We start from the raw sequence: 14082 nt of genomic DNA, 5'->3' as shown, positions 1-14082 counted from the left end.
CACACACTGACTGAAACCACTTGTTCCGAGTGGGGTTGCAGTGAACCAGAGCCAAACCCGGCAACACAGAGCGCAAGGCTGGAGGGGGGGAACACACCCGGGATGGGATGCCAGGCCATCACAAGGCAACATATGCAGGACTTGAACCCCAGACCCACCAGAGAGCAGGACCCAGTCAAACCTGCTGCGCCACCACATCCCTGCTTTTCCCTTTTATAAAGCTAGCTATTGTTTTTTTTTTTTACTGGAACAATTTCTTTAGGGTAATTACTTGGCTCAAAGGCACTACAGCCAGAGGTGGGATTCAAACCTACCACCTTTGGGTCCAAAGGCAGGACTACCAAACACCACGCTATCAGCTTTCCAATCTTGTTCTCAGGAAATGAAGCTTTATTTCCCCACACAGTTTCTTTAACTGCTCATTCAAGATAGGATCAATGTGGTCTGGAACCTATCCCAGAAGCATGAGGCACACAACAAAGCAGGGTACACCATGGATGGGATGCCAGTCCATTGCAGGGCAGCCTCTTTCGCTCTCATACGCACAGTGCACTTAATCAGGAGTCACTAGTACCCCTGAAACACATTGCTGGACAACAGGAAGAAAGACGCTCTGTCGAGGGAGAAGACGCAAACCACACGCAGACTGAGCCGGATTTGAACCTATGCCCACGCAGCCGGGGCGTTGCGAGATAGCAGCGTCACCCGCTGCACCACCATGCCGCCTTAATCTTGTTTTCCATTTAGAAAATATCAGCTTACTTGCAGGGCACAAACACGGCTCCGATCCAAGCATATTGTGGTGTTTTTTTATGGAGCGCATTAAGGGAGATGTTGCTTTTCTGGGGAGGGGGGTCATCTGGAATGGAGCCCCTTCCTGGTCCCGCACTAGCGCCTGCCCCTCACCCTGAAACACGAAGCACACAGATCAATAGAGCGGCGGTGTAGCACCACGGATACTGGGAAAGTCCTTTATTCCCTCACCTGGCTCTCCTCCAAATATATACAGAATCAAAACACTCCTCTTCGACAATATATATTCGACAGAGAAGAAAAAAAATATTATTCTTTTTAAAAAAAAACATATTGACTTTCCCTCGCCCCACTTCCATACGTTACCTACTCAAAACAATTAGGGCATTTAACAGGATGCCCAGCAAATTATTGACAAAGCTTCCGCCTGCACTCAAGACAAAAAAAGGAAAGAGTAAAATGAGGAAAGAGAGGGTAAAAAAAAAAAAAAAAAGAAAGAGTAAAAGTAAAGCTCTCCATTTATACGCTTCCAGACACAGCAGGTTCTTGCTCTGGTGGAAATTCTGTTAGAGCCAGGAAATAAATGCAATGAGGCTTTATTGCATCAACATGCAAAATGCTCTGCTGTCCTTAGGCTGCTGGTCTGGCCTCACTGGGTGACCCACATCAGCGAGGGAGGGGGGAAAAAAACCCAGGGAAGTGAAGAAACCTGCAGCACCAGCTGAGCGAAGCACAAAGCCGGGGGGCAACGTGAGGGCCGTCACGTCTCAATTAGGGGAAATTAAATATGTGCGATGTGACTTCCGCGCAAGTAACGCCATCGCTAAGTTAAGCTGATCTACGTTTTGCGCGGGGACGTCACACACGGTCCCTTTCCGCCGTGGCTCCGCCTCCTTTTGTTTGACCCTCGTTCAGCGCTCCCTTCACCCCGACGGCTCGTTTGTGCTGGGGCGTGGTCGACGGAGGCGGAAAGGAATATGAACGGCGGCGAAACGGTGCACGTCGAAAACGTCGGGCGCGAAGGGTAGGATCGCACGCGCGCGGAAGATGTTGAAGATGATGATGATGCCGTAACGAAGAGCAACAGCGAAGAAGGACGTGGAAAATGACATTTAAGACAAAGAACACTATTCGTTCATTCAGCTGATGCTTTTCTCCAAAGAGACTTACAACGTTAGGGTTGTACACTAAGGCATTTACACTCATTTACCCAGTTATTCAACAGGACAATTTTTACTTCATCAGTCCAGCCCCAAAACAGAAGACGTTGAAACACTTCCAGTGGGAGGTGACAGCTCCGACCACTACGCCACCTGCTGGCCACCTGCCCCATCTGGCTCTGATGTGGTGGAACGACCGCCCCCCTCTCGCTCAGAACTGCTGAATCTCTCCCTACATTTAAGAAGGGACTTAAAACTCACCGGACCCACTTCTCCCATGATTTCTTAAGTTCACGTAATGCGTAAATGTTCATGCACCGTAACTTTGAGATCATAACTCGAATAACAGATAAAGTTTCGCGCGGCTACTCGTGTGACGTACATTGGTTCGTATGGCGGAAAGTAACAAACTTTACTTAAGAATCACACGTCTGCATCGATGTCTCTCTTTCTCCTAGTGCACACATTGTGTTTTCTACGTGATGCACGTCGTCAATGAATAAATGTAAACGTAACGTATTAATCACATGACTCAAAGCATTGCTCGGGGTCCAAAGAGGACACCTGGGTCACAACGGTCGGTTCACATCCCTTTCGGAAGAATGGGCGGTGCTGGGAAATAGAGCGCGGCAGGTGTGGGAGGGGTGCTCTCTGTTCCAGCAGGAAGTGACCGTTGCGGGTCGCCGTCAGGGCGGCGAGCGCGACCGACAGTGACAGCTGCCTGCGACGGCGGAGACGGCGAGCGCTTGTGACAGCACCACCTCCTCCGCGGGAGCTCTGGGAGGGGTGGGCTCTCCCTGTGCTCTCAGGAGGAAGGGAAACACCACCCTCGCCGGTCACCAAGGACAGCCCGCACCTGCCCGACGAGCCCCGACCCCCCCCCGACGCTCGGTGACAACACGTCCTAATCGCTTGCGCTACACCTGCACACACATCCCATTGAGGAAATTAAACAGCAGCAATAAGGCAAACATGAATCCGCGTTACGTCGAGTCAAGGAAAGGTTAGGTGTCCTACGAGACTCGCATACCTCCTCGTGGTAATGCGAGAAGCAGCGTGAAAAAAAATTCCGAGCGGAGGGAACTGCAAGCGTTCGTAAGTGCAAAAATGTTGTTTTTTTTTCTTTCTTATTTCCGTCAAACAACTGCCACTCTTGTTCACGGCACAATTTCCATATTCACGCGTCCAAAAACAAAGGCGGTACTGGTCAAAAGAACAATACTTTGCCCTAATGGCCCAAAGAGGGAAAGAGAGGAAATTGCCATGCGTTTCATGTCTTCTGTATGACTGGCAGGAAAGCAAATTAACCTCCATCCCCCACAGTCGAACCTCCAGCTGTTTGCAGCCGTGCAACAGATAGGAACTGTCAAATCCGATGGTAGCACGTGGGAGATGAAGGCCATGGCAAGATTTTATTTTTGCATTGGTGTGACATAAAAACAAGCGTGCGAGCACGGCGTTCCCCATCGCTGCTGGAACGTGTGTGTGCGCTCAGCCAAGTCCCCCCTCTTCTCCTGCCATTCAAGAACGTAACAAGGCACCATCTGCAGAGTATAATGAATGGGAGGTCATGTGACCAGGCCCACGGTACTCCCAGCTGCAGCCAGAGTAGACGGCCTCTGAGGTCAACAGGCGATCCGGCGTTCGGTTTCCGTTCGGAGTCGAAGCAGCGAATCCAGTCTAACCGCACACACGCTGTCTGAAACTGGTTGCGCCAAGCCGTGTCACAGCAAACCAGAGCCTAACCTGGCAACGCAGGGCACGGGGGGAGGGGACACACCCAGGATGGGATGCCGGGTCGCCTCAAGACACGCCAAGTAGGACTCGAACCCTACGCCCACCGCACGGTGGGATCCGGCCGAACCTGCTGCGCCACCCTGTGCCACCCTGCGCCACCCTACAGCCCCCTCTTTGAGTAGCTTTGCCTCATCATAATAAAGTTCCACATTTCAGAGGATGATAAAGTACTTTACCAGCATTCTCTCCCCCCCATCGCTGCCGCCCCTGATCCAGTGCGTCGTGCCACACACCGGGAGCCCCGTTGCCGTTTGCCTAATTGTGTTACTCGCAAGCAAGTGAAACAGATGATGTTGCTCAAAGGTAAAACATCCGGCGCCTAAGCGCTCAAACCGCCACCTCAGACACCGGCGACAATCTAACGGAAAGCATTAGCGAGATTTCAAACGGCTTTGCGTTCCCGATATTTCTCATTTCCAGCTGGATGACCGTGTACCGCGTCTCGCCCGGTTTAATTGGAAAAAAGACGCCTTGCCGGAGCAGCCGCTAAACTAGCAATTTAGAGAATAACAGAAACCGTATTAGATATTGTACAACATCCCTTAAGGAAATTTCCACTCATGACATATTCACACTCCATTATAAACTGGATGATAGCAAGGCTACGGGGTCTTTATAAACCAGCAAACAACAGTTAAAAGCTATTTAAATTCTCACGCAGGAATAAATAAATCAATGGAAAAATGCATATATTAACGAGAAAGTATTACACGAATAACCTTGTGCACTTCCAGTCTGCAATAAAGAAGGCGGCGCCGCTTTGTGACAAAACTGTTTTGTTCAAGAAGAGGAAACACTGCAAATTGACCACTGGGCTCCATGTGCTTTACCGCCGTTGACATTTACGTGCAGCAGAACCCAACACGGCTTTTGTGGGCCAACATCTCCTCGCATCCTCCACAGTTTCCTCATCTTGTGCTTTGGGCCACACGCGAGGAAAAAAAGCCTCCACATTATCTTGTTTCTTTCACATTTCTATTTGTTAAGAAAAGACTGGAAAAAGGAAAAGTGGGTCAGCTGTGGTGTGCTCTGCAAGGTGTACGCTACCTCATGCCCCATGCTTCTGAGATGGACTCTGGAGCATTGTGGACAAGTGGCGATTGGATGGATGCATGGACAACTGGATGATGGATGGATGGATGGATGGATGGATGATTGGATGCATGATTGGATGGATGGATGGATGGATGGATGATTGGATGCATGATTGGATGGATGGATGGATGATTGGATGCATGATTGGATGGATGGATGGATGATTGGATGGATGGATGGATGGATGGATGGATGGATGCATGATTGGATGGATGGATGGATGATTGGATGGATGGATGGATGGATGGATGGATGGATCAACTGTCTCTATACTGAACACCAGAGGTGATGGGCTGCTTTGGCAAAAGTTCAGTTAATGTGAGTGTTCTCTGTAATGGGGACTGTGGAGACCAAGAAAGTCACAAATGTTATTTCCATTTCACACATTTGCAGGTGACTTTTCTTTTTTCCAGCTTTTTAACTTGCAGTATCAACGAACACACTGAAAAGTGCCATATGGCACCAAAACACTGATCTAACTGCAGACATTCTTAATTTTCTTGAAAAGACGTACCAAAGAATAAGTAGCAAAGCGTGTAAGGAGTGTGCAGCAGACTTTAAGCGTCTGTCAAAGGAAGAACCACGGGAACAATCTCTCAGTCCCTCAGATGGAGCACTTCAGCCAGTTCTCAAGAAAAACCCAAGTAATCAGCATGAAGAGCAGACCAGAATATGAAAATGACCTTTAAAAAATATCGCAATTACTCTCCCATGAACCCACAGAGACAAAACACAAAAGAATTCCACAACCTGCTGAGTAGACCTGGTACGCACTCTTTGTATTAGGAGAAAGGTGGAGCTCAGGAATACTGGTGTTCCGGCCAAAGTCCGAATGTCATTTTTGGAAACAAAACAAGGAGTGTAGCAACAATACTAGCAAGGTCTTTCCATAACAAGCAATAAACCTTGCCATTCGCATGCCCATTCAACACAATTAAGATGGGGCGGCTACCTGGTGAAGAAACTCATCCTGGTCACTGCCTACATCGATCACGCTTCCCCTTGCTTTTATCATTTACGTACCAACTATACTTCCATTACTGGTATCTTCGTGTCCCCGCTTGTAAAAAGCCGAGCGGTCAAAGCAATCAGGACTGTGCGTACCGGTCACTGTGACATGGCCATACATCCCAGGCATTGCTACAGCCCCCAGGCGTGGGGTCACTGTAACAGCAATCTCAGCCATGTGACAAAGGTTCACTCAAGAGCCCCCCACGGACCTCCAGAGTTCCTTTCCAGGGCCGCAATTCCCATTAGGCTCTGTGGGCAGGGGGAGGAAACTTAAAAACAGGGAAAAACATAGAAAAAATTATTGGAGCTAGAAATTCAAGATTACATTTCAGACAGATAAGTGGAATTTTTAGTCATTTCGTTTCTTACTTCAACCAGACTCCAATCCAACGGTTTATGTTAACATTTATTTGTTTAGCTGATGCGTTTCTTCAAAGCAACTTACAACGTTAACCTACCTACAGTTATTTACTCATTTATGCAGCTGGGAAACTTTTTACAGGAGCAATTAAGAGTAAGTACCTTGCTCAAGGGTACCACAGCCAGAGATGAGATGTGAACCTGCGACCTTCGGGTGCAAAGGCAGGAGCTCTAACGACTATGTTACCAGCTGCCTTGAGAGAACCCCTAGAACGATTTAAATTGTATCATGTGTATGAACATTCACCCCCCCCCCTTTTTGCACATTTACCTGACACTTTCCTCCAAAGCACACAGCTAGGTAATTTAGGGAAAGTACCTTGCTCAAGGGTAAAACACCTGGAGGTGGGATTTAAACTTGCAAACTTGGGGTCCAAAGGTAGAAGGTCTAACCCCTGTGTTACCCATCGTAGTCATGGACAGCAGACTGCAGCCCTGCTATTTCTCTCACACACACGCACCTTGCTTCTGACACACGTGCCCGTATCGGAGCGCGACGGAGAGATCCCAGCCAAGACAGATCCTGAGGTGCTGGGGGACAAGCGAGCAACACAGTTTTAACTCCCGTTTGTGGCGCCGCTCAGACAATAAGAGCGAACGAGCACAACGGAGCTCACGCAACGAGTTAATATCTGCCGTCTTCTTTTGTAGACCGAGAAAAGCCTCGAGGCTTGTGAAAGGAGGAGGAGAAGCAGGTGCAACAGCAGCCGAGGTGCTGGACGTGCAACCTATTTACCGCACTTTGCGATCCCACGGAAGGCCCACATGTTGTATCCTCGAGGACGACGCGCATCCCCAGTATCCTCGGTAAAGTTGCATAGATGGGGGAGATGTAAACATGTAAAATACTGCAGGTAGGAGCATTTCCTCCACAAAGAGCAAATACCTGGAAGGTTTACAGCCTACGCCGCGAGGAGACGGCTCCCGCAGAGACGTGCCGCTCCACGTCTCGTGTCTTACGTTACAAATGTGGATTTTTTTAGCCCACTTAAGCACAAGGATCTCAGGCTGGATCTTTAACCCAACAACTGGGGAATACTTCAATGGTTTGATCTGATTAGAAATTCCCCAGGATACCGTTACTTTGTTATGCCAGTCAAAGTGAGGGGAGGAGGAGGGAGGGAAGGGGAAAAAAAACTTGTGCAACTTTTCCAAAAAATGCTTGACTTGAAATTAATAAAAAATTGTATTAAAGCAACAGAAGTACAGGGAGTCCTCCACTTATGACATATGCGACTTGTGATGGCCACGCGCCTAACGATATTATTTCTACACCCCTATGCTTTGTCAAGGGGGGGCACGGTGGCGCGGTGGGTGGGACCGGGTCCTGCTCTCCGGTGGGTCTGGAGTTCGGATCCCGGTTGGGGTGCGTTGTGATGGACTGGCGTCCCGTCCTTGGTGTGTCCCCTCCCCCTCCAGCCTTGCACCCTGTGTTGCTGGGTTAGGCTCTGGATCCCTGCAACCCCCTACGGAACAGACGGTTCAGACAATGTGTGTATACTTGGTCAAAATATGTACCGAGGACCGCTCCGCCTGCTGTACCATAACATCGGCTCGGCGCATGTTTACTACTTTGGGCCTCAATTAGTGGGGTGGCGTCTAACAGTGACTGCATTTTGTTTCCAAAACTTGCCTTCAAGTTACTTTTTATTTACAATCGCAAGTGAAACAGCGAGTGTTCTGGGGGTGCTGAAGTGAAAAAGCAAAACAAGTTTTAGAAATGAAAGTGAAAATGACAGTGTAGCATGAAAATAAAATTATAACACTATATTGTACGTTATTATCATTATTATCATCATCACATGAATGATGTGTGAAATCAGAGACAAAATATAACAAAGCCCTATTATACAATGTAACATTCATGGATATTAATTGCTTGTATATCTTTATGTCAATATAAGAGGACTTTTTTCGGAACGGAACCCCGTGGTATGTGAAAGGCCGCCCGCAGTCATGTGCACTTCTTTAACGGTGAAACATCACACTGTAAACTGGCAAAAACATTATTGCATCTACCTCACATATGCCGATCGGCCGCTTCCGCACAACTGCACACTTTATAATTTCACACATGAAAAGGCAACACGGAAAGAAACACTTATGTGCACGGCCGCGAACTAACCGGTGCATTTATTCAGTGTCAGAAACAGCGCGGTCATAGTTTGGCTACACCAAAAGTAACCGGATAGTCTCATTTCAGATAAGTGACACATCCCTCTAGCCATCGCGTCCTTTATTATTTAACAGCTTCAGCAAAAATGAAGCTGCAGCAGATCAGCTGAACCTCTCGCACCCAAAACCCATGACATACGTCCCCAGACTGCGCATCCTTGGACCAACAGCGGTCAACAGGTCACCACATACAGTATGATCAATAGACACATGTGCAAGAAATGACACTATTCAGCTGATGTCACTGTGTTACATTTATTTGACGCTTTTCTCCAAAGTGCCTTACAACATTAAGGTCTTTACGATTATTCACCCATTTATACAGCTGGGTAATTTTAAGTTAAGTACCTTGCTCAAGGGGACTAAAGTCAGAGGTGGGAAACAAACCCGTAACCTTTCAGTCCAAAGGAAGCAGTGCTAACTACTACACTACCAGCTGTCCAATTACTTTCCACTGAGTGACTTTACACTGATTTACCCATGGTTTTCTTAATGCATCAATTCAAGGTAAGTACCCTGATAAGGGGGGGTGGCATGGTGGGCCTGACAGGTACTCCGCTGCTTGGTGGGCATGGGCTCGAGCCCTGCTCAGGCTGTGTGGCAGCTCCATTTCTCCCTTGACATAGAGAAGATGGCACTGGCAACACCCCTCTGCTCCTTCCTTGCCATGAAAACCACATGGGTGGTCACTATGGGTCAGGTTTGACCCGATGGCATCAACAACAACAACCCTGATAAAGGGCACTGGAGCTGGCTTGTGGATTCAAACCCAGGACCCTCCGATGACAGGCCTACACTCCTGATCATATTGCACACTGAATGTCAGTCTATTTGATTTATGCAACAAATGCACAGATCAGCATTATAAAAAATTCAGACAGACGTGTACTCAGCATCACAAAGACTTTTATTATTATTGTTATTATCTGAGCAGATGTAGCGGTGAGCCGCCCGCCTGCTCACAAAGAGGCGAAGGGATCCTGAGTAAACACTTGAGATGAGCGAAGGTGGATGAGGCTGAGCCAACCGTCTCCTCCGGGAGACCACTGAGTGACAAGATGCTTCAGTGATGAGCAGAACTTCCTGCTCTCTCATGGTGAGCCGATGACTTGAACAGAGGACCGGAAACAACGGGAGACTGGGGTACGAGATGCGCTCTCAGCTCGGCACCGACGTTCGTAAGCGGACGGGTAAGGAGAAGCCTTTTGCTCAGAGAGGAGTGGACGATGTCCTCTGCTGAGGACAGGGGACCCGTCCCTCGACAGTGGACACCTGAGCAGCATGTTTGCCTTAGGCAATGGTTCTTAACCGCTTCTAGGCCACGAGGCACTTTACGAACCTGACGAAAGCCATGGACCCCTCCTATAAAAACTACCATAAATGCATTAGTAGAAAACACTGAGCTCTGTTAATTTGGACCCTGGATTAAGAACCCCTGTGGTGTGGAGGTGGGTGTCCAGCTGTCATCCTTCCAGAGTGTCCACAAGCTCACGGGTCCACAACACCTGGGATGAGCGGAACCTCGTCTCCTGAGGGTTGTGGGGTCAGGCTCCCCATCGGAGGGGGGAGTGAACACACACACACACACACACACACACACACACACACAGACAGATCACGGGGTCCCGTCTGCCTTCTGTTTCCCGCTCCATCATGTCAAGCACACCACTGCGTGGTACACATCGCACGGTGCGCACAGCTGTGAGCGCGCATCTGTACACACCTGTGTGTGTGTGTGTGTTCCGGGGCGCTCACCTCCAGACCTGTCCGAGCTGCAGGATGTGGATGACCGACTGGAAGAGCCACATGCAGAACCTGCAGCAGCGCTGTGTGCCGCTACGGGCGCCGGGCGCGAGGATCACTGGGGAGGCGCCGGCGCCGCGCTGCTGATGCTGATGCTGCTGCTGCTGCTGCTGCTGATGCTGATGCTGTCGCTGCTCTTCGCTGCCCTTGGTGCTGAAATCGCAGTCCGCCCTGGACGCCGTGCTCGTTCCCGATCCCGCTCCCGCGCCTCCCGATCCCGCCGCGGCCGCCGCCGCCGCCGCAGCCGCAGCCGCCGCCGCCGCCCCGCTCACGCCGCCGCTCGCGTCCGAGTAGTCGTAGACGAACCAGCGGAAGCTGAGCACCTGCACCACGGCCGAGGGCACGGCCACGAAGAGCAGCGTGAGCGCGAACCACCAGTAGTCCCGCCGCAGGTAGTAGTCGGCGGCCAGCCACAGGTCCGTGGCTCCGTCCGAGAAGAAGACGAGCAGGGCGCACCACACCCAGCAGCAGTCGAGCAGCGAGTAGCGCCCGGGGCCCGGGGCGCGGGGAGGCGCGCGCTGCGCGCCGCCGGGGGGACCGCGGGAGAGGCTCTCATTGTGCACAGACACGAGCGCTCCATCCGACTTAGCGGCCATGTTTGTTGTAGGAGAGAGAGAGAGAGAGAGAGAGAGAGAGAGAGTGGAGAGGAGGTGGAGGAGGAGGAGGCGTGGGGGAGGGGGGATGGCTTTGTGTGTGTGTGTGTGTGTGTGTGTGAGAGAGAGAGAGAGTGAATGTGAGAGAGCATAAGAGCGGATTTGGTGGCTGATGTTGTCCCGTGGTTCCCTTTTTATCGATCAATCCGTGTGTGTGTGTGTGTGTGTGTGTGTGTGTGTGCGCGTGTGCATCCTGTGCTGTGCATCCCTTTACTACATCATTCGGCACCGATCTGCTGCGCTCAGACACTTCGCCATTTATGAAGCACAATAACCCCCCCGCCCCCTTCCCCAGGAGAGAAAATCAAAATATCCTAATGCATGTCAAAAGCACACTGTCAAAAACGGAGGGCGACGACTGATGATGGGAAAGATGACGGAGTGGAAATGGCACGAGTGGCATGTGCCAAAATTCCATACGTCTTTACAGCCTAAACATGTACATCATCATTGACTCATTCTTTATCCAACAACACACACACACACACACACACACACACACACACACTGCTCAGTGGAGAGCGCACTCGGCCGTTCCCTGGATTCCGAAGACACGGCGCGCGCGTGTCCGTGTGCGCGCGCACGCGTCGCCAGGGTTATGGCTTATTGATTAACGACAGCTGCGGCGCCCTTTGTCTCCGCGAAACTCCTCTCCGGATGCGCGTCCACGCCGCGACCCCGCTCTCGCAGCCCCGCGGCCCCAGTGCGCGGTCACGTGGTCACTTGGCACGGACACGTGGTCGCGCTGCTTCATTCTACGGCGCCCATCGGTCGCACTCGCGTTTGTTCCCTCGGCGCGTCCGATTCAGGGTAAAACAGGGTGAAAGTTGGACTGCTTGTCGCTCAGTGGCCTTTCTTTCTATAGAACTGAGGCATCCCGTTCGTTCCGAAATATGGCTTTGAAAAATTGCTTTAAATAAACCGAACCTCAGTTGGCTCCATGTGACAAAGCCCCAGATGAGATGGGAATCATGTTCACTCAGACAATAAAAAAAAAAACTCATTCATTCTCCAAAACCTGCTTCTCCGGTGCAGAGTCATCCTGGAAGCACAGGGCATGAGGCAGGGTACAAAAGACTAATTTACATTTACTAATGTAACACGTGTCTCCACGGCGTTGTTAGGCGTGATGCTTGTGTACCAACTTACAGCTTACCCACTTTTACAGCGGGTACGGTTACTGTGTCCGTTCACAGTGGGCGCCACAATGGGGGTACTGCAGCAGGAGCATTAGCTCAACTCGGATGTAAACCAGCTTCGCGGGGACATACAGAGGTCATGTATAGCGTTCCAGAGTTGATTTACAGGTGAACCATCTGGTGATCGGGACCCAGTCCTGTACCGGCGAACACAGGGAGAAATGGCCTTGTGGGCGCCGCCTCCGCTGGGCCAGCCTGCAGCCGAAGCTCATCCCTAATTCTCGCTGACCGGCTGCACAGGTTCAGCTCACAAAGGGTGGGCTGGAGGGGTGCTGAAAAAGTGATTTCTGCTCAGGCAGCCCCCGCCCCCCAAAAAAAACAAACATGTATAAAAGATCAAGGACAGGACACGATGCAGCACGGCTGCTTGGGAAGCGCAGAGAGGCGCGCGAGTTCGCATAAAGCATTCAGCCTGATGAGCATCGGTGCTCCGGTATCTCCTGCTCCTCCGGTGTGACTTATTCATTTTTCTCGTGACAGGCTTGTTTTGAACCGTTCGGAGAACATCGACTTTCATTCGCGCCAAACTCTGGTGTTCCCAGTTGCGTTCTCTTGGTAGACTAGCTTTGTTTCTGAGCGCGCGCGGCGCCCGCTCGGATCGTGAAGCACGAGCAGGGCTCTCCTCGGCGTTTCTGGGTACCGTATTTGTGTTTGACCGCAGCAGTCCGAGCAGCTCATGGCTCGTCTACAGACAGCACAAAAACCACACGCTACAGCATACCTGCCTCTGATGGCAGCTTCCAGGTTTGACTTATTCCGGGAGACAATGTGGGCAGCAGGTGGCGTCGTGGTTAAAGATGCTGCTTTGCAATCAAGTGACCCCAGGTAAAATCCCACCTCCTGTTGCAGTACCTTTGATCAAGGTGCTTATGAGAGGATAATACTCTATTAATCAGTGCAGGGATTAATAACCTGCATTGCTGCAGTAAAAATTACCCCGCTGCATAAATTAGTACATAATTGTACCAAGGGGGTGTGGTGGCGCAGTGGTGCAGTGGGTTTGACTGGGTCCTGCTTTCCGGTGGGTCTGGGGTTTGAATCCTGCTTGGGGTGCCTTCCGACAGAGTGGCGTCCCATCCTGGGTGTGTCCCCTCCCCCTCCGGCCTTACGCCCTGTGTTGCCGGGATAGGCGCCGGCTCCCCGTGACCCTGCATGGGACAAGCAGTTTCAGATGGTGTGTGTGTGTAATTGCACCAAGTCTGGTATACAAACCTAACATTGCATTGCTTTGGAGAAAAGTTAAATTCATAATTATAAGAAGAAATCACTTCACTCTCAACACATCATAGATACAACACGTCTCGGTAAACCGTTACTGCTTCTCAAAGTGATTTCTCTCCACTTTATATTTAAACAAACTTTTCCAAAGGTTCTGCATGCTGACTGGGTTTGGAAGGATTAAATCGGCGAAGACGTTACAATGTGTTCATGTGGCCACGCTTAAGCGTGTGCTGCAGAGCAAGGCTTCCCAGTGCAGGGCAGCAGGTACTGTTGTATCATGGTTAAGACTGTGGTCTTATCATATTACTATTAAACATATCATCATCATCATCATCATCATCACCTACAACTGTCTGCCCAGAGCAAGGTCACGGCGAACTGGAGCCTAACCTGGCGACACAGGACTCAGGGCCGAGGGGACACCCCAGATGGGATGCCAGACCGCCTCAAGGCGCCCCAAGCAGGACTCGAACCCCAGACCCACCGCAGAGGAGGCCTCGGCCAAACCCGTTACGTCACCACACCCCCCCGCAATAATAGTAATTATTATTAAACTTGCCATTCGATAAGTGACTTCACAACGACTTACCCATATATACAGCAGGGTATCCGTCCTGAATTAATTTGGAGTAAATTCCTTGATCGAAGCAACTAGAGCAGGAGTGGGATTTGAACCAGGAACCTTAAGACTCCATAAACACTACGGTAGCCGCTGCTCCTAGATGCGTCTTGCGAAGCAACGGCAATTCGCCGATGCCCCGGAAGTGTCTTCATCGACTCGGTCTCGAACACGGT

The 14082-nt window shown here is 50.5% G+C and overlaps 1 protein-coding gene across 1 annotated transcript in view; it reads right to left on the bottom strand.

Annotated features, from left to right (window-relative positions):
* Nucleotides 1-10810, bottom strand: part of xkr7b (XK, Kell blood group complex subunit-related family, member 7b) — a 64331-nt gene extending 53521 nt beyond the window's left edge. Inside the window, exon 1 of the mRNA XM_029260108.1 lies at nucleotides 10167-10810. Within this exon, the coding sequence (XP_029115941.1) occupies nucleotides 10167-10810 (644 nt within the window). The remainder of the gene's footprint in view (nucleotides 1-10166) is intronic.
* Nucleotides 10811-14082: the final 3272 nt, after the last annotated feature.

This window comes from Scleropages formosus, chromosome 2, assembly GCF_900964775.1.
Source record: "Scleropages formosus chromosome 2, fSclFor1.1, whole genome shotgun sequence".
Classification (NCBI taxonomy): domain Eukaryota; kingdom Metazoa; phylum Chordata; class Actinopteri; order Osteoglossiformes; family Osteoglossidae; genus Scleropages; species Scleropages formosus.
This window is presented reverse-complemented; position numbering and strand designations above follow the sequence as displayed.